The 21157-nt window shown below is 42.6% G+C and overlaps 1 protein-coding gene across 1 annotated transcript in view; it reads left to right on the top strand.

The window, feature by feature from the left end:
• The window catches only part of SPTLC3 (serine palmitoyltransferase long chain base subunit 3), a 138411-nt gene that overhangs the window by 75993 nt on the left and 41261 nt on the right, over positions 1-21157 (top strand). Inside the window, exons 7-8 of the mRNA XM_032859192.1 lie at positions 7401-7506; positions 16000-16219. Of these exons, the coding sequence (XP_032715083.1) occupies positions 7401-7506; positions 16000-16219 (326 nt within the window). The remainder of the gene's footprint in view (positions 1-7400; positions 7507-15999; positions 16220-21157) is intronic.

Consider the following 21157-nt stretch of genomic DNA (forward strand, 5'->3'; position numbering starts at 1 on the left):
CTGCTCTCCTGGGCTCTCCCCTGCCTGGGTCCTCTGCTTACACGTTGAGGATACTCCCCTGACTTGTGGAGGAGAGGCGCGAAATCAGTACTAGAGAATCCCCTTTGCTATTTACAGCAACTGTGTATAAATCAGAATTCTGGACCCTTGAATTTCTGAATTATGCATGGGTAGAATATACCTAAGGAACAGTTAAACCTGTTCAGACCATTGCAAGCTTTAAATCCTATTTGAACAATCTTGATGACTAACTTGAAGCTATTCCTCATTTCTCTTTCAATTTCCCACAAAATCAGAATAAGGACCAAAGGAGATCAAACAGAAGGAAAATTCTGAAAGGGAACAAAATCAGAACACGTGAAGGCTAGTTTCCAAGGAAACTCTCCAGGGACTCAGAAGAACATTTTCAGTGGTAGTAAATTCAAAGTTGGGTACCAGACTTCTTTATCACCAATAGATTAGTTCTTCCTAGATAGTGAATATGGACAATTACTGAGACCCTACCTATCATTTATTCTTCATTCCCTGGTGCCAAACTCTATGTTTAAGCCCTTTATATAATCAGTTCATTTAATTTTAACAAAACCCCATATTCGTAGTTTTCTCCATTATCTCTCCATTGTTAAGAGGAAACTGATTCTCAGAGTGATTGAACGACCTGCCTAACATCACACATGATAAATGGCCAGAGTCAAAATTCAAACCCAAGTGTGTTGCTCTTCTCTTGGTTCATTTCTCCCAAGAGCAGAGCCTGAGGCAAGGGTTTGAGTATAAGTGATTTATTTAGGATGAGAACCCCGGGAAGCACCAGCAGATGAGCAGGGAATGGAGACAGAGAAGGAAAGGCAGTCAACAAAGGGCATGTTGTCGAGCAAGCTACCACAATAGACAACTGAAGCTCAATCCTACTAGGAACCTCTTTAGGCCAGTGTAGACATACCTCAGTGTTATCCCACTTGAGGTGTGAGGAAGCTGCATTATTTATACACCAATTCCCATTTGTGGGTGACTGGAGGCTATTCCTGCTCAGACTGAGTATGGCCCCCACAGCCAGGGGGAAAAAAAAGCCCTTGGACAAAGAATGGCCTGTGTTTGCAATAAGAGGTGGGCTGAGGGATGTAGGCAGGGCCCGTATGGTATTCGCTAATGCTCTGACCCACTAAGTTAAGTTCAGCTACTGGCAGAGTGAATGTAGGACCCACAGAGGTAGGGCTCCTGTGTAAAATTCAGTTTAGTGTGACAGCTTATCCTGTTAGTTGCCCAAATTTTAACTCAGAATCCTAAAGTGTGGCCTCTAAATTCCTCTGGAATTTGGATTCCTCTGGAAGTGCCAAGAATATCTCCTTCTGTTTTTTTCCTTTGGGCAGCTTCAATGAACTAGCCAGTCCTTTGGTTGCCTTCATGACTCCTCAGGTGTCACAAATCAGACTCTTCAGACATTTCATAACCAAAGCTAAGGAGTCAGCTCCAAGCAGGGACCCCCTAAGACATTTCATAACCAAAGCTAAGGAGTCAGCTCCAAGAAGGGACCCCTAAGTCATGATTCTGGTACATTTTGAGGAAGTGGTCCACAGCCCCTTGGGGCACTTGGATGCCCTGGGTAAACACATCCTCCAGGCTGAGAATTAACACCCTGGCTTTCCAGGACTTCAAGCCCTGGATAAATTTTAACTCTCTGGAAAAACTGACAACTTCTTCCAGAGGTTTGGTAACTCGGGACTGAGGTGTTTTTTTTTTTTTTCTCTGAATTTGCTCACTTTACTGATAATGACATGGGACCTAGATTCTGGAATAATGTTTCTCAGACTTTAACATACACTAAATTCACTAGAGGAATTTTGTTAAAATACAGACGCGGATGCAATAGATCTGGGGTGAGGACTGAGCTTCAGCATTTCTGCGAGTCTCCCAGGTAACGCCAATGGTACTGGTGTGCGACCACACTTAGCAAGGGTAAAGGCAATCTCTGTCCTCAAGGGCATCACAAAGGGCTTCTTGAACTAGTCTTGGAGAGGAGAAGCAGTCTTTTCAGCTAGAAGAGTTGCAATGGGGTCAGAGCCCTGGGCAGGCCAAGAATTTGGAGAAGTTGGTATAAATTAATTAATTAATTAGTTAATTAATTAATTTTTTTTGTAAAGGTGGAGAAACAGAACCAAGGTTCTACCTAAAGGCATTTAAAGGCCAAGAGGAGACAGAAGAATGAGTGCAATGTTTGTGGGGAAACTCTTGGGTTCTGCCTCTGAGGGCTCAACAGTATTGTTTCCGTGGAAGTTCAAACCTAGAAACAGCACCGAGACTACTTTTTATGAGCCACAACATTTTAGATCTTAAGGTCTGACTTGGACTCCTGAACTGGATTGTTTTCCTTTTTCTTTCTTTCTTTCTTTCTTTTTTTTTTTTTTTTGGATTTTTTTTTTTAATTTCTTTTCAGTGTAACAGAATTCATTGTTTATGCACCACACCCAGTGATCCATGCAATACGTGCCCTCCATATTAATAAATACAGTGATCGCCTCGATATGCTCTAACAACAAACAGTACTGAACCTTTGCTGTAATGAGCCTTTTACATGTACTAACTCATATGAGCCTCATAAACACAAGGCATCTGCTAGGATTATCCCCTTTTTTACACAAAGAAACAGGGGCACAAAGTGGGAAGGAGACACAGAGCTAATAAGAAGCAGAGCTGGAATGTACACCAAGATCTGACTCTAGTTCCCATTCTTAAGCATGATGCACTTTTACCTCCTTTCCAAGCTGCCTCCCCCTGGCTGGTGAAGGGCAGGAGCCTGCCTCTCCCTCTCCCATGCAACTCTCCTTGAGCAGGGCAGCTGGGTTAGGCAGATGCAGCCACGGTTCGCACTGGTTGCCCTTGACCTGAGACGCAGGACCCCAGCACTGACTTCTGAGCTCCCACATCATTCCCCAAGTCACATCTGACCTTCCTTCATTGACCTCAATGGTCAAGTTGCTCGTATGATCCTCTCCTCTGGTACACAGGCCCTGCCCCTAGCACCTGCCTCCCCTTCAAATCAGCTTGGTCCTTTACTCCCAGTTGCCTTGGTGCCCTTGCAAGGAGATCACCTTGCTTCTTGCAGACCTGCCCCAAGGCCCTGCAACACCTCTCCACATACCCACAGGGCTATCAAGAAAATCTGAACCAAACTATTTACCCAAACTGCAAAACTTAATGTACCAAATTTTCAATGCATGAGAAATTCCCCCATAAATATCAAAAACATTTACTTTGCTTACCAAAGTTAGCCATTATGATTATGCTTTCCCCCAAAGGCTAAACAAGGTACATTTCCCCCATCATCATCTAAAAAGTACGTATAATTTATTTATCATCGTTCCCATTCACTTGAGTAATATTGCTTCACAGTTCACATTTCAGTTCAATGTTCAAGGATGAAACTGGGCATCTCCAAAAGAACAAGAAGAATGGAGGACAGATGGAGAGCAAGGATTTAGAGTAACCAGTAGTGTTCCTTCATCATCCAACCGTCTTTTCACTTAAGAGATAGCTGATGAATGCCTGTCATGTGCAGGCGTGATGATATTTTTGGTGAGGAGCCCACAGAACAGGGAAGCAGAGGGTGTAGCTAAATGCACCTCGAGGTGGTTTTCACGGAGCCCTGTAGGACAGAGGAAGAACCATCAGCCACACTGGGCAGCATAGGAAAACAGAGCTGATAATCATCGCAACCACCATGACTGGCCCTGGATCCAGAGGCGTGCTGATATTATCAGGGCTTTGAATTTAAGGACAGGCTCAGGAACAAGCCCTCAAAGGGTATTTGTCACATAAGCCTGATGGTAGTTTCTGGCACATCGTTGGATTATTCCAAGTATTTAGCAATTCAGTAATCTGATTCACCATACCTGTGACAAACCAGGGCTTGCTTTGCACGGATCACCAGAATGTGGCCTCCATGCCTTCATTTTTGATAGCTAACAGCTCATCCCACATCATGCCAGCTCGCTCCTCTCAGTCCTTCACAAAGCAAAGGAAATCACCTCAGTGAGCCAGACGGTGGCGAATGATGCTGAAGGCATTGCTGATACCCAAACTTGTGGCGAAATTACGAGTCTATAGTGTGCAATAAGTTCAGAACGATATTGTGGTGTTGTGTGTGTGCGCCTCGAGGGCATCAAATTTGGTTTTATATTTTAATTTCCATTTCTCAGACCTTTCTTTATACATCAACGAGAAACTGGTTTGTTTGGGTTTGGTTTTGGGGTGGTTGGTTTTACAAACCTTCTGACATTGGTTTGGTCATCAGAGAAAACAAAAACCTAATCATTCTTTCCGACTTCTTAGAGGTGTCATGAGAATTAACTTAATGCAAATATAAGTGCTTTATTAAGCATCATTATTTAAAAATCCCTTGCAGATGTTAGCGTGTGGCTTGCTGAAATAGTACACTCTCCCAAGGCCTGCAGAACATAAACCACAAAGCCCTAAATCCTGCGGGTCTGTAACCCACGCAAGCTCTTAGCATTAATAGAGCAAGACCCTAAGAACCAAAGAGAAGCTTCCAGACACTAATGTGGGTCTGGAATCCCACACTGAGTGAAGTCATCCCTTTTTCTGCCCAGCTTCTCTGTTTCTAAGGGGCCAGTGAGTTCCTGCTTACTGGAAATAAGGTGGGAAACAAGGCTTATTGATTTTCACCCTGCTCAAGAATCCCAGTGTGTGGACACCAGCAGCTGTGTGATGTTTCACCAAAGCCCAGCTCTGTGGAACTCTCTATTTGAGTGGAACAGGTCCCTCCTATAGAAGGGACCACGATTCCTCTAGCTTCCATCAGCAAAATGCATGAAACACATTATGGCCATTGAAAGGCTTGTTCTCTGTCCTGCTTATTATTAAAAGAATGGGGAGAACATTCTGTTTTTCTTTAGTGGTGTTTATTTTAAACCTAATCCCATGCTAAGCCTATAATATGTATGGGACCTATTTGATTGCCTAAACAATAGAATAATCTCTGCCTATACATATTTTTCAAAACCTTAGAATGGTCATTTTTTTTTATATTTTATTTATTTATTTGACAGACAGAGATCACAAGTAGGCAGAGAGGCAGGCAGAGAGAGAAGGGGAAGCAGGCTCCCCGTCGAGCAGAGAGCCCGATGTGGGGCTCAATCCCAGGACCCTGAGATCATGACCTGAACTGAAGGCAGAGGCTTTAACCCACTGAGCCACCCAGGTACCCCAGAATAGTCATTTTTTAAATGGCTGGAGTTTCGTTCACTTGATTTTGTTTTTATTACTATGGAATTGGGACCACACTGATCATGTGTCCTTTCTGTACCAAACAAAACTTATAAATTCCAATTCCCAGAAAGAAAAACACTCTTGAAACAGGAATGATTATATTCACCATCTCTTCATTCCGTTCAGAGACTTACAGGCCTGCAGTAGATTATAGAAAAAGGAGCTGTCTCCCTCAATCACAGGGGCTCCTTCAACATCTTAGGAACCCAGCCTAAAGAAAAATGTCCATACAGGCTAAGGTTTATTATCCTGGAAATTCTCCAACGAAGAAGAGCTGCTTTTCGTTTCCTTGGCTGCCATCTAGTGGGTAATGATGTCATGTCACTAAAACACATGACATCTGTGAAGACAGAAGATGTCTGCCTGCCTGTCTTTAAAACAAACCCCCCAAACACAATAATTAAAGAAATATTATTGCAGACATCAGGCAATTATCCTTTCTCAGAATTTCTATTTAGATCCAATGTGTTATTCTCCTTCCTTTTTCCATGGGAAGGCAACTGATTGAATGATCATTGATTTGGCACTAATATTGTGCACTAGGATTAACGCTGTAAGGAAGCCCTAAGGCAGATCCAACCACAGACTGGGAACTAAAAGGTAAAGTTTCAGGGCTCTCCATTGAAACCAAGAACCTCAGCTAACTTGAGCTTAGACCAGTGATAACCCAACGAATAGCTGTTTCTTTGGCACACCTGCTTCTTGTAGCAGTAACCAAAACCAATATTGAGACTGTGCCGTTTTAGATTTATCTCTACTAAGTTTATTCTATGAGCATTTTTAATGGGGTCTCTAATTCCTGGAGAACATTATGTAACAGGTCAGCTGTTTAGTAGCATCTCCGTCTTTCCAAATTACAATCAGATTCCAGACTAAGAAACATCGGTTTCAGATTCTCAAAAAGGGAGGGCTCAGGGAGGTAAAAAAACAAAAACAAAAACAAAAAGCCACACAGTAGAAATACAAGGAGTCTAAAAAAACAAGCCCATAAGCCTCTGCCTTTTATATCTCTTTCTGGGCTTTGCAGGTTAAACATACACACACACACACACACACACACACACACACACACACACACGTGCGCGCGCACACATGCAGCTGAAATGTAGACCAGTCTTTCCCAATGGTCTCTCAACCAAAGCCTGGTCATCTACATGTGATTGCAGATAAATAAAAAGTCACTATTAATTATATTTGATGCCACAAGTTAAGAAGAATATTCTAGCAGACATCCACCCTCCCTTGTTCTACATGAGAATGGGGCTTGAAGAAGGGACAACAGCTCTCATTTAAGGCTGTCGAAGGTAGTGGTTCCGAATGTGGGTCATGGTACAAGACTGCATGGGTTCAAATCCTGGCTTTGCTGGTTGTGATCATGACCTCAGGAGACTTACCAGACTTTCCTGTGCCCTGGTTTCCTGAAACATAAAATGAAGATGCCTCCTCTGTAGGGTCATGGTAAGGATTAGAAGAGTTCTTACAAAAAATATGCCTGGAAGGATACCTGGAATGCAGACAGGGCTTAATAATGGGGAGCGCCTACTAATGTGTCCAGATGTTTCCAAATAATTTGCAAAGGAGTGCGGATGGTTCCCCTGACTGGGAGTTCTGAAACCTCCAAAGATGGAAGATATCGAAGGTCAGGTCTCAAAGTACAGATAGTGAGACACCTGCCAGCAAGGCCACCACTCTGTACAAACTCAACTAACTCTAACATGCTCATGCCTAAACAGTTGATGAGTGTTCATTTATGATATCTCTGTGAGTTCATTTCAACCTGGTAACAAAGCTGAAGTCCCAGGGATGCATGTAATGTAGCATTTCTATCTCTGTTGAGGCAGGAGAGGAGAGCCTTTAAGAGCTTATGAAACAATGTGCCTCCAGTGGGGGTTGATTCTGCCTGTTATACAAACCCCACGAGTCATCTTGTCAGAGTTAAGTTGTACTAAAATGTAAGCCCTTCTCTCCCCCCAGGTGTTCTCTGATTCTGATTTTGCTCCCTGAAAAGCTCAGGTCTGAGCCTGAGCCCAAGAAATCTGATGCTGTCTCAAAAAAGAAAATGGGGGAGGATAGAAAAACCTTCTCATGACTCAGTTTCTTTTTGGTATTATTTAAAGACATGCAAAGCCTTGAGAAGCTCCTGAGAGATGCTGTAATCTACGGCCAGCCTCGAATCCGCAGAGCCTGGAAGAAGATTCTCATCCTAGTGGAGGGCATCTACAGGTATGGAAATAACCAGAGACATTTTTAGGCACTGGGGCCCACAGCGAGCTGACAACTGAGGAAAGTCTGACCTCTCCTAGCTCCATGGAAAAATGAATTGGATGTAAGGTATTATGAAGGGACTGAAGCCAGAGCTATTAATGTGAGCTGTCAGGCCTTGGGTCACCTGGCTTTTCAATGTCTCTGCATATGACAGAACGCTTCAGAGGCTGGATTCTTGTGAAGGTGTCCTCAGAAATGTCCTCCCAGGGCACCGATAACTTGCACTGATTCTCTCCACTACCGTTGGCTGCCCTACAGTTTCAAAGGCTTAGGGGGTGCTGGGTTACTCAACATCAGAACGCTTCTTGCCTGGGGTGTGTGAGTTGCTCAGTTGGTTAAGCATCAGATTCTTGATTTCTGCTCAGGTCATGATCTCAGGGTCACAATATGGAGCCCTGAATTGGGCTCCACACTGAGCAAGGAGCCTGCTTAAGATTCTCTACTTTCACTCTCTCTTTGTCCCTTCCCAGCCTCCCACTCGCAAGCTCTTTCTCTCAAAAAAAAAAAAAAAAAAAAAAAAAAAGAGAGAGAGAGAGAGAGAGAAGACAGAGAGAGAGAGAAAAGGAATGCTTCTTGCCTTCATGGCATTGCTGGTAGGCACCCAGATGCTTCTAATTGGAGAGTGCACCCAAACACAAGTTGCCTGCTGAACTGGGCCAGTTGTTGGCATTAGAATACAAAAAGCCAGCACATTTTCCACAAGGTTAAGACTAATCTCAAAGACAATTCTTGATCCAGAGCTGGGAGCAGCTGGACTTAGCATCTGAAGGTGTGCTCAGTTTCCCACCGCTTTGAAGCCATGCAGACAAAACACCCACTAAGCCACTGAGAGCTTGTACAAGGCAGTTGTGATGGAATTGGTTTCATTCTCTGTCTGAATTGGTTATCACTACTGAAATGGAAATTGCCTCCAGGCCATTCTTCTATCGAATGCCCTTGTCCCTGCGTCAAAGAAACATCATCTCAGAGTGCTCCCTCCTTAAATCAGTTCTCAAACAATCTTCATGTTCAAAGAATTGAGGGAGTTGTTTCTTATAATTATGGAAAAGCGAACAATATTAGATGTAAGGGAATGAGAGCTTAACTTCCCTACAAGGAGAGGTGTGCTCGCAAAGAAGACTTAGATCTGATGGGACTTTCCAGTCAGCCAGAGTGTGCATCATTTCCATTCCATGAATGGATAACAAGCAGCAGAAGAAACGTGTCTCCACCCTTCTTGGGAAAAAGAAGTGCGTTCTCCTCGATTTAAAATAATAATAATAATAGTAACTGTAATAGTAATAATAATGAGCCAGGTACCATCTTGGTTTTTTCCTTCAGCCTCACTGTCCCAGCACCTGGTGTTCTGGATGTCCCTAGTGCTACTGTAGAGTTGCAAAGATGGCATTGCAAGTTTCCAGCAGCCCACGTTATGTATCCCCATCAATAACTCCTCGGGTCAGCCCTCAGATGATACCCTATTTATAAAGTCTTTGGGGTCACCCTGGAGGAGCAGTCTCTATCAAGGTGATTCCCTTCCACAACCCGCCCCTATCTTGGAGAATTTGGACAATTTTCAGTTGGCACAACAGCCACAGAGTACTATTGGCTTCTAGTGGGCAGAGGCCAGGGATACCGCTAAGCATCCTACAATGCACGGGACAGGCCCCCACCACAGAGAATCAACCTGCTCAAAGTGTCAACAGTGCCAAGACTGAAAGACCCTACTGTAGAGTCATTCAATTAATAATTCAATTTTATGAATAGTTTACTCACTAGCCTTGAACTTGCTACTTTTCAGAAATAATCTTATTGACTCTGGGCTGTTATAACCTCAAGCCCAGATCTTTCTCCCTGTGTGATCTGTGCCAGCTGCCAGTCTGGGAAGAGAGCCTTTATCTAAACACATGTCATTCAGGCCTGGACTTGTGGGAGCATGGATCAGCTGAGGGAGAGCAGACTGGGCATCTCCTTTAACCAGAATTGACAGAATCCAACTGCAAGTAAACAGAACTTGTTTCCAGTAAAGGAAAGTTGTGTTTGAAGTACTTTGATTATAGCTGAAATTAATTGGACCGGACCACTAGCATTTTACTGTCAACTAGTCCCATCAGTTACACAGAGAACTCACTCCAGCAACTGGGCTTGTTCATGGCTGGGCCTGTGTCCTACCACCATGATCTCAGGAGGACAGCAGAGACAGGTGTGGACTTCTGGCTCCAAGCCGGCATGGCACCAAACCACAATCTGAGCTTCGCTAGCAATGGGTCCTGCCCTGTTACCTGATACCGTGTTACAAACCACCCAGACCATAATGGCTTACACAGCAATGAGTTATTATTTCCCACACCACATGGGTTGCCTGGACCCACTGGGCAGTTCTTTTGCTCCACATGGTGTTGGCTGGGGTCATTCATGGGGTTGCATTCAGCTGGGAGTCCAGGTGGGATCTGGAACATCCAAAATGACCTCACTCAATACTAGCTATTGGCCAAAGTACATTGTTCCCTTCTCTTCTCTGGGGTGCTTGGTCTATAGGCTCTTCTTACTCAGCAATCAAGCCAGAACTTCCTTAAAACATAGTGCTATCTTCTGAGAGAATGAAAGGAAAAGCTGCCAGTCCTTTAAGGGCAAGGCCCAGAACTGGGATAGCATCATTTCTGCCATGCTCTATTGGTCAGAGTATGGCCAAAGGTCAGCCCAGATTTAAGGGAAAGGAAGATAGAACCCACATTTTGATGGGAGGATTGGCTTGTGTGTAGAAGTTTGGGAAGACTTGCAGGCAGCCATATCTGGAGGCAATCTACCACAGTGGTTGAATCAGTGTGGCATTTATTTGTATGAGGAAACCTCCACTTTCCTTGGATTTCCTTCATAGAGAGCTTCCTTTTATCTCATCTGACGGAATCTTGTCTTTATGTGAAAGTGAAACTGTGACCTCCAAAGGCCCATACATAGCTAGGAAACAGGGCACCTCTAAAAAAAGGCTCGGTACTTCCTGGGGCCTCAGTTTCCTCATCTGCAGAATAAGGCTAACCAAGACTGGAGTTCTGGAACATAGTGGATGTTCTCATTTGTTGCTGTCACCAAAAAATGAAATTATTTCCCACAAAATTTTCTAAAAGGCCAGGGTTAATAATGTGAAATCAACAGTTCACAAATGCACTTCTACTTGTTAACAAAGTGCTATGGACACATACCCTGTCAACATCAACACAAAGCCTCCTTTGAATTTTCACTCCTGTATTTTTTTTTTTTAATCTATTGCTGTGGTTTGCCACCATGGGCAAAGTTCCCCCTACCCCCACCACAAATGCCTCATATAAATCAATTTTTCATAATTCCTAAAAAAAAGAGTCAGCCAAATCAGACAGTTTCAGGCAAGTATCAAGGTAGAAAAAGCAGATACCAAATCTAAGAAATCCATCAATTCCACAAAAGCAGTTATGATCATGATAATTATACTAACAATAATAACAATAATACTGTCACCATCCATAAACCATCTAAGTCTCATTATATAGAGAGAGAATATGGAGGATTCTGGATCTGGAGAGAGGCCTGGGATCAGGGTTCAAATCCCAGTGTTGTCACCTACGGTTCTGTGCCCTTCATAGGGTTCTATTGTAAGTATTAAATAAGATCATAGAACCTCGTTCTTGGCAGAAGCCCAGTCTGTGGTAAGCCCACAACCAACGGCAGCTGTCTGGATCATTAAATTTCTTTTCAGTGGAGGAGGTTGCAACATGGAAAACAGTAAGCTCTCTGCATAGTGAAGCTGTTTTCTCCACCCAGCTGAAGGATGGATGTCAGGGGAAGGAGCTTGCATTTACTCTGTGTCTGCTCCTGGCTTCACATGTCTGATCTTGAGGAAACCTCCCCATTCTCTTTGAGGTTACTGTGAAGAGGAAGACACTTAACCCAGGACAGATAACTTAGATGAAATAGAGCCAAGATTCAAATGAGGGAGCCCCACTGGAACAGAGGTCCAGTATCAACAAAAGACTCCACCCATGTGCCCCCATCCCATGAAATAAACATGGAAACTGTAAAAGTCCTCCGTGTGGCCTTCACCATTTACCTACACAGGGCTCAGTGTCTTCATCTGTAAAATAGGGAGAGTGAAACTTGAGATCTAAAGTTCTGTGAGTTCATGGTTTGGGGCTTAAAATTACAATCATACTATTATAGTGTTCTCATCTGCATTTTCTTTTAAGTATTACTTTAAAGTCAGACTCTTCTAGTTTTGTGTCTCTGAAAAGTCTAGTTGGTGGATTCACGGTGGTCAAGAAGTCTTGAAATTATTCAAAAATATACTAGAGAAGGGCAGGGGGTCCCAAATAGCCTGGGAGATGAAAGCAGCCTGACTAGAGCTCAAATGTTCAAAATAAAAAGTATTGAGAAATAGTGACCAGCCCTTCCAGGAAACATATACGTAAATAAATCTTTAAATCTCAGAATGCCACTCTCTCTAAGGGTATAAGCCCTTCTCCCAAAAATAGTGTAAGTTTAAGGATTGAGAACTTTAACCTATGATTTAAATACATACAGGAAAAAAGGAAAAGAAAGTACTTTATTTTTAATTAGTCTTAGCTCTCTTCTTTTTCTCTTTTTACCCTCCTTTATTCCCTGGATTATACTTGGGGCCCACCAAGGAGATTTTTTCCACCGTGTAAGTTGGCAGACCAGTGGTTTAATTCCAATCCTGCCAATGGATAATATGCTTTCTATGTGGAGGGGAAGGTGGTGAGAGGGAAATTTCAAAAAAGAGTCTTGCCACTTAGCTAATACATTATGTAACAGAAACGATATAAAGAAATTATTCATCAGCTTGTGCTTCAAGACTAATTCAAATCCTTGCACAGAGCTTCAAATTAACTGATGGAATTATCTCTACTTATGGTTGTATTTTAGTTGTTTTTCTTTCATTGAAGTCAAAAGAAAACACAACTTGCCATTCAGGAAGAAAAAAGTAAAACACCATCCTTGTTTTCTTTTTCATTTCTGTCACTGTGTTTTCTGATAGCAATTTACAGGAATAACATAGAAATCCCTTTTCTACACATGCACCAATCTCAATATCCCACTGTAGGAAAGGGCTCGATTCAAATTTGTTCACATTAAGAAAATGAAAACTTAGTGCAGGTGAATATAACTCTTTATAAAAGTTGAGTTCTCCCCAGGACTCATGCGTGCCCTGTAGCAACTCCAGAAATCAACAGTACTGTAGAGTCATTAATCTTAGAGGAAGAAATATAAACCAGGTGGGCAGACTCCTAACATCAGCTAGACCAGCCCCAGCAAAAGATGGCTAATTAGCTGCCTTGAGTGTCTGCAAACTGTTCAGCATTAACTCTGGCTCCTGCCAAATTCAGTTCCAGAACAAAGCATGGTTGTGACATGTCAGGTTTTCAGCATAGTTGTGTTACCAACTTATAACATGTTAAAGATGAGAAGTAGATCCTAGAATTTTGAGGGCATATAGCCATTTCTTATGTATGACACCCATATGCCTCTTTCCTGGAAGATTCAACACAGAGCATTGTTAAGGGCTCCCCATTTCTCAAGTCAGGCCTCACTCCAAACATTTCCTCCTACGCTCCTCCTAAGGAAAAGAACAAGCCAGTGAGTGCTTGTTATGCACCAGACACTTTACAAACATTATTTCTAGAAAGACCTTATGAGGAGGGTTTCATCATCATGCTTTCTTTACATCTGAGAAAATGGAGGCAGAGAACATCGTGTAAGTTGCCCAAGCCCTTAGTTGGTAAGTGGTGTGGCTACATTCTAAGCCCAGTCAGATGGCTGTACCTTCTCCCCTCATTGGAAACCATGTTAACAAACAATTAATCTAAGAAAATACTGGAATTAACTCAGAAACTTATATAAGAGAAGATGAGTGTCTTTGGTTTCCATTTCATTAAAATCTGAAACCAACCATTCAGAATGACTTTGTGAGAAACACAAAGGCAATAAGCTGGACTTCATTAAAATTAAGAACTTGGGCTTTGCGGAAGACCATGCCACGCGAATAAGAAGACAAGCCACAGACTGGGAGAAAACATTCGCAAAAGATACATTGATAAAGGACTGTGATCTAAAATGTACAAAGAACTCTTAAAACTCAACAGTAAGAAAGCTAACAATCTGATCGAAAAGACCTTAGCAGACACCCCACCAAAGAAGGTATGTAAATGGAAATACACATAGAGAAAGATGTTTCACATTATATGTCATGGGGGAGATGTAAATTAAAGCAATAAGATACCACCACACGCCAGTTAAGATGCCAAAATCTGGAAGACTGGAGAGGATATGCAGAAACAGAAAGATTCATTTATTGGTGGTGGGAATGCAAAATGACACAATCACTTTGGAGGAAAGTTTGGTGGTTTCTTACCAAGCTAAACATACTCTTACCATACAACCCAGCAAGCATGTTCCTTGGTATTTCCCCAAACTGGTGAAAACTTGTGTCCACACAACACCCTGCACATGGATGTTTATAGTATCTTCATTCATAATTGCCAAACCTTGGAAGCAGCCAAAGTATCCTTCAGTCAGTGAATGACTAAGTAAACTGTGGGGCATCCAGACGATGGAACACTATTCAGTACTAAAAAGAAATGAGCTCTCAAGCCATGAAAAGACACGGAAGAAACCTAAATGCATATTATTAAGTGAAAGAAGGCAATCCCAAAAGGCTATACAGTGCATAATTCCAACTACATGGCATTCTGGAAAAGACAAAACTATGGAGACCATGAAAAGATCAGTAGTTGCCAGGGGTTGGGTGGGGGGAGGAATGAACAATGGATTTGTAGGGCAGTAGAAATAATCTGTAGGGTGTCATAAGGATGGCTACATGTTGTCATGCATTTGTCCAAGCTTATAGAATGCACAACACCAAGAGGCAGCCCTCATGGTAACTATGGACTTTGGGTGACAATGATGTGTTGGTATAGGTGCATTTGTAACAAATGGACTGCCCTTGGGGATGTTGGTAATAGGGGTGATGATGTGTATGTGTATGTGGGGCAGGGAGTATATGGGAAATCTTTACCTTCTGCTCAGTTTTGCAGTGACTTTAAAACTGCTCTCAAGAACAAAGTCCTTTTTTTTTTTTTTAAATAAAGTCCTTTAAAGAAGCCAAAAATACAAATGCTGCACTTGGTGGCTGGCTAGTCTGCTCCCTCTAAACCAACACCTCTTGGCCTGGCTCACCACTGGATTGACCTAACACTTAAGTTTATTTTTATAATGCTTTAAATTTAATAAATAAATTAATTAGGAAGAAGGGAGAAGTTCAAAGTTCAATTGATTAGTTCTTGAACTAAACTGCTTGAGCTGCCTGACAAGCTCCTTTGCGTGGTGAGGGTGAGAGTCTGTGTGTTTTCATAGAATTCGCCTGTCAGGGAAGTCCAAACTGTGTGTGGTGTAGACACAGCCCACAAAGTGTTGTGAGAACTGATGAAAGCCGAAAGTCCTTTTAAATCCATCAAGTTCCAAAGGTGCCATGTAAATGTGAGTTTTACTTATTTATTTCCTTCATATTTTTCCCTTTTCTGGAGGACTTGAAGTGTTTTTGCAATTTACAATACCATGAAAAATTAAGCACTTAGGGCTAAAACAAAAAGGTTCCTCTATGGCAGTGGTTCTCAAAGTCCCCAGCCAACAGTAGGATGTCTCCTGGGAGCTTGGTAGAAATACAAGTTCATAGCCCCCCACCCCCCACCCAGCCCAGACCTTCCAAATCAAAAACTCAGGAGCAGGGTAGAGGGGGAGCAGTAATTTGTGTTTTAACAAACTATCCCGGGGATTCTGATGCTCACCCAAGAATGAGAACAATTTCCCCTAAATGAACAGAAAGAGGGGACATTACCAGATGTCTCAAAATAGCCGTTGACTTCCAATGAGCAGTGAACAAGACATCCTAAGAACTTTCTCTTGTGCTTTCACTAATACTATGTATCTTAAGCAAAGTTCTTTTGTGTATTTTTAGTTCTTACCTTTAATCTTTGGCAATTCAAGCATGAGTCTATGTCAGATAGAACTGGTCAAATAGACAGCAGCAGGCTGACAAAGACAGATTACCATAGAGCAATTTCATTAAAACTAGCAAAATACCTAGAATCCAAAATGGTCAGTCTAGTTACACTAGTTGACTTTACAAATAAATTGATCAACAACACAGTAAGGTCATTGTTCATTTGGGAATTAGCTATAACAACTCGGAGCACGTTAATCGAACGTAATTTTTTTTCCAAGTAAAATAATGCCAGATCAGCTTTACAAGATTGAGAGGGTTGTCTTAACCAACTAAGTTATGCCTTAGGAAGAAAGGAATCATGTGTCCTTGTCACCACTGACTGGTGTCAGGACAGGTTGTCTGAGAAGGATTGGAAGGAAGACCATCACAGGGCTTCCCAGGAAAGTATACACAAGTGACAAGCATTTCTCCTTCTGCCCTAGCATGGAAGGTTCCATCGTGCATCTGCCTCAGATCGTGGCTCTAAAGAAGAAATATAAGGCTTACCTCTACATAGACGAAGCTCACAGTATTGGGTCCGTGGGCCCAACTGGCCGGGGTGTTGTAGAATTCTTTGGACTGGACCCTCGAGATGTTGATGTGCTTATGGGCACATTCACCAAAAGCTTTGGAGCCTCAGGAGGTTACATAGCTGGAAGGAAGGTAAGCCAGGGATCCCTGTGTCTATTTAAAATCTGAAAGCTCTGGGGCACCTGAGTGGCTCAGTGGGTTAAAGCCTCTGCCTTCGGCTCAGGTCATGATCCCAGGGTCCTGGGATCGAGTTCCGCATCGGGCTCTCTGCTCAGCACGCAGTCTGCTTCTCCGTCTCTCTCTGCCTGCCTCTCTGTCTACTTGTGATCTCGGTCTGTCAAATAAATAAATAAAAATCTTTTAAAAAAATAAATAAAATAAAATCTGAAAGCTCTGGGGACATAGTCTGCGGGCTTCTGTGGATACCCTGAGAGCTTCAGCTCAGTTCAGCACACCTCAATAGATCATGGCAGCCTGGATACAGAGGGTCCAAGGCCAAATAGGCCCAGAATGGCAAAGAACTCACCCTGTAATGGTGAAGGGAAGCGTGTGATACGTAATCACGTTATAATAAAATGACAACACCAGCAGTGTACCTAGGCAAAGACTTGATACAAGGAGAGAGATAGTTAACTCTGCAGGTAGTAGCTGAGGAGTCTTAGAATAAATATCATTCTCAAAGGCAGAAGATGGGGGGAGGGTATATTTAAAAAAGAGGTAATAATGTATACCAAACCACAGAAATGATAAGGGAAGGTTACAGAGCTGTCGGTAGTTTGGTTTTGGGGGCATGAAAAACATAAAGTAGATAACAGCAACAGTGGGCAAAAAACGAGGTTGACTCTGCTACAAGTTCTGGGTTTTAAGAGTTTTCATCAAAATCGTGGCAAGATCAGAAACGCCCTTCTAAGAGTTTTTCTGTGCAAAATAATTCTCTCCTGCATGTTGGATAAGCCATAGGTCAAATTGGGTCACCCTCTGATACCTTTTTTTAAGGTTTTTTCCTTCCTTCCTTCCTTCCTTCCTTCCTTATTTTCCTTCCTTCTTTCTTTCTCTTTCTCTTCCTTTAAGTAATCTCAACCCCCCAGTGTAGGGCTCAAACTCATGACCCCTGAGATCAAGAATCGCATGCTGGGCCAACCAAGCCAGCCAGATGCCCCTCTCATATCTCATCTATAGGACTTAAAATTCTGATCTGATGGGATCAGACTATTGAGTGTTGTCCCAGTCATTTTGAGCCAATATCATCAAAGGGGTTGCCCATATAAACCAATAAATGTTAAAAACAAACAAACAAACAAACAAACTAAAGAAAGGAGGGAAAAGCCAGGGAGAAAAAGAAAATGAAAAATTCAAACCTGGCTTTGAGGGATAAAGAAGCCAGTGGTCTGCCCTGTATCCAAATCCTAAAGCTGTCTCACACAGACCTACACCTGTCCCAGAGTGACTTGTGAGAGTGATGTTGGTTCCACCAAGGAGACACACCAGACCCAAACCCACAGCATGCAGGTGGCATCACAGCTTATCCAAAATTCCCAATTCGTTACTCATTGTTACCAGTGGGAACAAGAGTTCAGACTCATGATAAACCAGTTAGACAAATCAGGGACTGCAGCAGGAGACAGTCTGGGCAATTGAAATCCTATGATTTAAAACAACAGATTTCACTGTGACCATGAGAGGCACAACTGCTTCAAATGTTCAGGGTTTACAGTGGTCTTGACCCTTCAACAAGCATTACTTTCTTCTGAGCTCAAAGCACTGTTTTCCATCCTCCCTCCACTGGCCTGTGGGAATTAGCTGCGTAATGCTAAAAACATCGGGAATGCTTAGGATCCTACAAAATTTAGCTGAATCTGGTGAAAGGTTAAATGTTCCTTCCTCAACGGTGGAAGCAGAGGGATCAGAGGTTCTCAAATTTAGGAGGTCCCTTATCCGGGCTACATGGCTTTGTGAGCTTGTGGTTTTGTGATTACTTTAGCAGCAGGTCTGAACTACAAAATTTTTAACCAAGCGTAACTCTGTTTCCTGAACCAAGGGCACCTGAATAAACTAAAGTGAGCGGATCCTTGAAATGTTGTCAAATTTGGTACATGTCACATTTTCCCCTTGGAGTTCCTTCATCGGATATCCACTTTAAACAAAGGCTGATGACTGGTCTGAAGTTAGGACCAGCTCACTCTGGCTCTCTCTTCCTATCCATCCTCAAGCTACTAGGACTGTTTTAAAAGTGTATTTATTTTTGTCTATGTAACTTGTATTCATTTGGGGTAGATACTGGGCAGTCGTGGAAAATCATTACTCACATTAATCGCAGTGCAGAAAAAATGTGTAGATCTGTTCATTTCCTTGCTCTTTAAAATATTCATTCTCTACATGCTTGGATGCAAAGAACTTCATCATCCCTAAGCCGCCTCCTTTTCGCTTTCCAGGAGCCTTTGTCTTCTCTTCCCCCTCCACACTACACTGCAGTCTCTAAATTTACCACTAGATGGCAGCAAGAATTAGAGTCTTTGGCAGAGGTCCATTAACCAAAGAGAGCCTTAACTTCCCTCAAACAGCAAGATAGATACAAAACCTGGAAAACATAGGGCAGTTTCAAGACATGGAGGGTGAGCCAGAGACTGGAGGCCACTTGGGAAAGTGTTTATATGCGTCGTTCCCTGATTTCAAAATCAGTCAAATGCACACCTATCTGGAATGGTTTTGATGAGTAACCGGTTTCCATCTGATTTGATAAGCCCAAGAGTTAATGGAATTTTTGCATCTGCTCATCTGTACCTTTACCTTTTTAAGTTATGTTAATTTTAAATTATGTGTAGTTTCCATTTAAGTCATAGTTTTTATTCCCCTGGATTTTGAATTATTTTTGCAAAAAAAAATTTTGACTTTGCATTTGTTTTAAACTATGCTTTTTAACTGAAAGGACAGGATTGGACAAATACTAACAGTTTTAATTTAAAAGAAACCTTTCTACTTGATTACTTAAATATTTAGAGTACAGTTTTTATAGCATTTTATCATATTTTTTCTTGGATATTTTAGAATGTATATCTCAATTTGTGTGATGGGTGGGGGGCGCGAGTAACTGCAAAATATCCAGGATTCTAACCAATGGGTACAAAAGCAACAAAATGAACCATAAAAATGTAAAAGCACACACACTGGGACTTTACATTTTCCTGAAACCCTAATAATTTCAATTTCACTATGTTCATGAGGATCTTAGTAAATCTTGAAATTTGAAAATAGTTACTTGGGTCCAAAAATCTAGAAAAAGATAAAACAGTCTGGCTCTCTTTTTATAGGTTAATGTTAGCATTAGTAGTAGAGGAACTATATTCCTAATAACAGTTTCTAGGAGGCTCTAGAAGTCTTCTGGAGTTAGTCAAGGTCAGGAATGTGTTTATTAACAACCAGATATGTCACAAAAGGAGAAGTGTTCGGAAACAAACAAAGGGAGAAAGCGTTGATTTGCTAAGATAGTATCTCAGAGAGTAGAGATTTTGTCTTGGCCTTGGGCTGCCTGTCACAGAATGTCCAACAAAGTCATTTCTGCTTGTTGGAATTTATTGCCCTGGCCTTGCCCTTCTCTCCCCACCTTAGGGAAACCGGCAAAACGGTCTCTCCAGAGCCAGCAAGATTTTGCAATTTTGTTCACTTTGAGTTTGGAGCTACTGTAGATGATCTGTGAACAACCCAACTTGGAACGCTCTGCCCTTTCAAGACCTCTGAGGTCATTACTTCTCTCTACCTGACAAGAGCTCCATGCCATGAATGTCTTCTCTAGAGGAAACCTGAAATGATGAAGCTAGATTTATGTTTATTTTATACCTTGTGCCAGTCCAGTGGCAGAGAAGGTATTTTCTAAAGACGCTGCTTTGTGGAGACCAAATGTTTCTCAGGCATGTATCCTAAGTCCCTTTGTATGCCTGCTGCTAACCACTGGCTTTCATAGTCTCCCCAGGCTGAGCAGAGACCTGCAAATGAGTGGAGCAAAGGTAGCCTTCATGACTGATAGGCCGCAGGGCTGGAATGCTGGAGGAGGGAAGTCAGACAGGGCAGCCAAGTTTGGGGTGAGCATCAGCCCCAGAAGCCTGGGCGCCAGACAAAGTCAGGCCCCTCGCAGGAGCCAGCCTCAGCCCCTGCTGCATTTAACAGTCCTTTGAAGTAAATGGGGGTCACGGTATGAACACCAAGATGTTTATTCTAAGAGCCTCCTGTCTGATTTCCTCAGCAAACCACCCTTGCCCTTGAACTCCAGGCCTATGGGTAGAGAAAATAATCAGGGTTTTGAACTTACAAATGGACTTGGAAACCTCAGTAGGAGGAGACCTCTAACCCACTCTGAAGGAAGACATAACCCAGACTTGCTCGAAGAGACCAAAGCCAACTCTTAATTCAAGGCTCCCAGTGCCCAGTGGCGGAATGCGAGAAGGGAATCAGGAATGGGGCTCTGCAGAAGTTACCTAAGGAGCCCCACCTTCAGAAGCATGCAAAAAAATTAACCCCGTCCACAAACAGACCCTCAGAGGAAGGGGACCCAGTCTAAAAGAGATAAGACTGTGGGCAAGAGAGTCTTAATGTTAAAAGGGAAGGATAACTGCCCCGATGAGGCATTTATTCAAACTAAGAATGCACGTGACCTTGGCTTTATGAAATTTCCCAATTTGGAAAGGAAGATTACGGGTTGGGGACATTGAGAAGAGCCCTTGAGGAGCCCAAGGAAGCTTTGTTTTGTTTCTTTGTCTGATCTTTGCCAGTGATGCCCCAAGACTATTTCTGTCCTTTTTCCTAAGAATGCAGCTTAGCAGTTCTCTATATACTTCGGTGACCCTCACCATCCTTCCTCAGTCTCTAAAACCCCTCTGCTTTTCATTAGATCATCGGTATTTACCAGGTGCCTGCTAGGTACCCACTGCTGTGGATTTCAGAGGACTGTGTAACTCCATCCCTGCTCTCAAGGGGGTCTCACTCACTTTCAAGAAATAAGAGCAATAGCCCCAAAGCATTTTGAGACTGATGCGATACACCCACCCACCCCCCACCCCCACCACAGGCCAAGCCAGC

This window comes from Lontra canadensis, unplaced genomic scaffold (genome assembly GCF_010015895.1).
Source record: "Lontra canadensis isolate GAN:19392208 unplaced genomic scaffold, GSC_riverotter_1.0 scaffold16, whole genome shotgun sequence".
In the NCBI taxonomy this organism is placed as follows: domain Eukaryota; kingdom Metazoa; phylum Chordata; class Mammalia; order Carnivora; family Mustelidae; genus Lontra; species Lontra canadensis.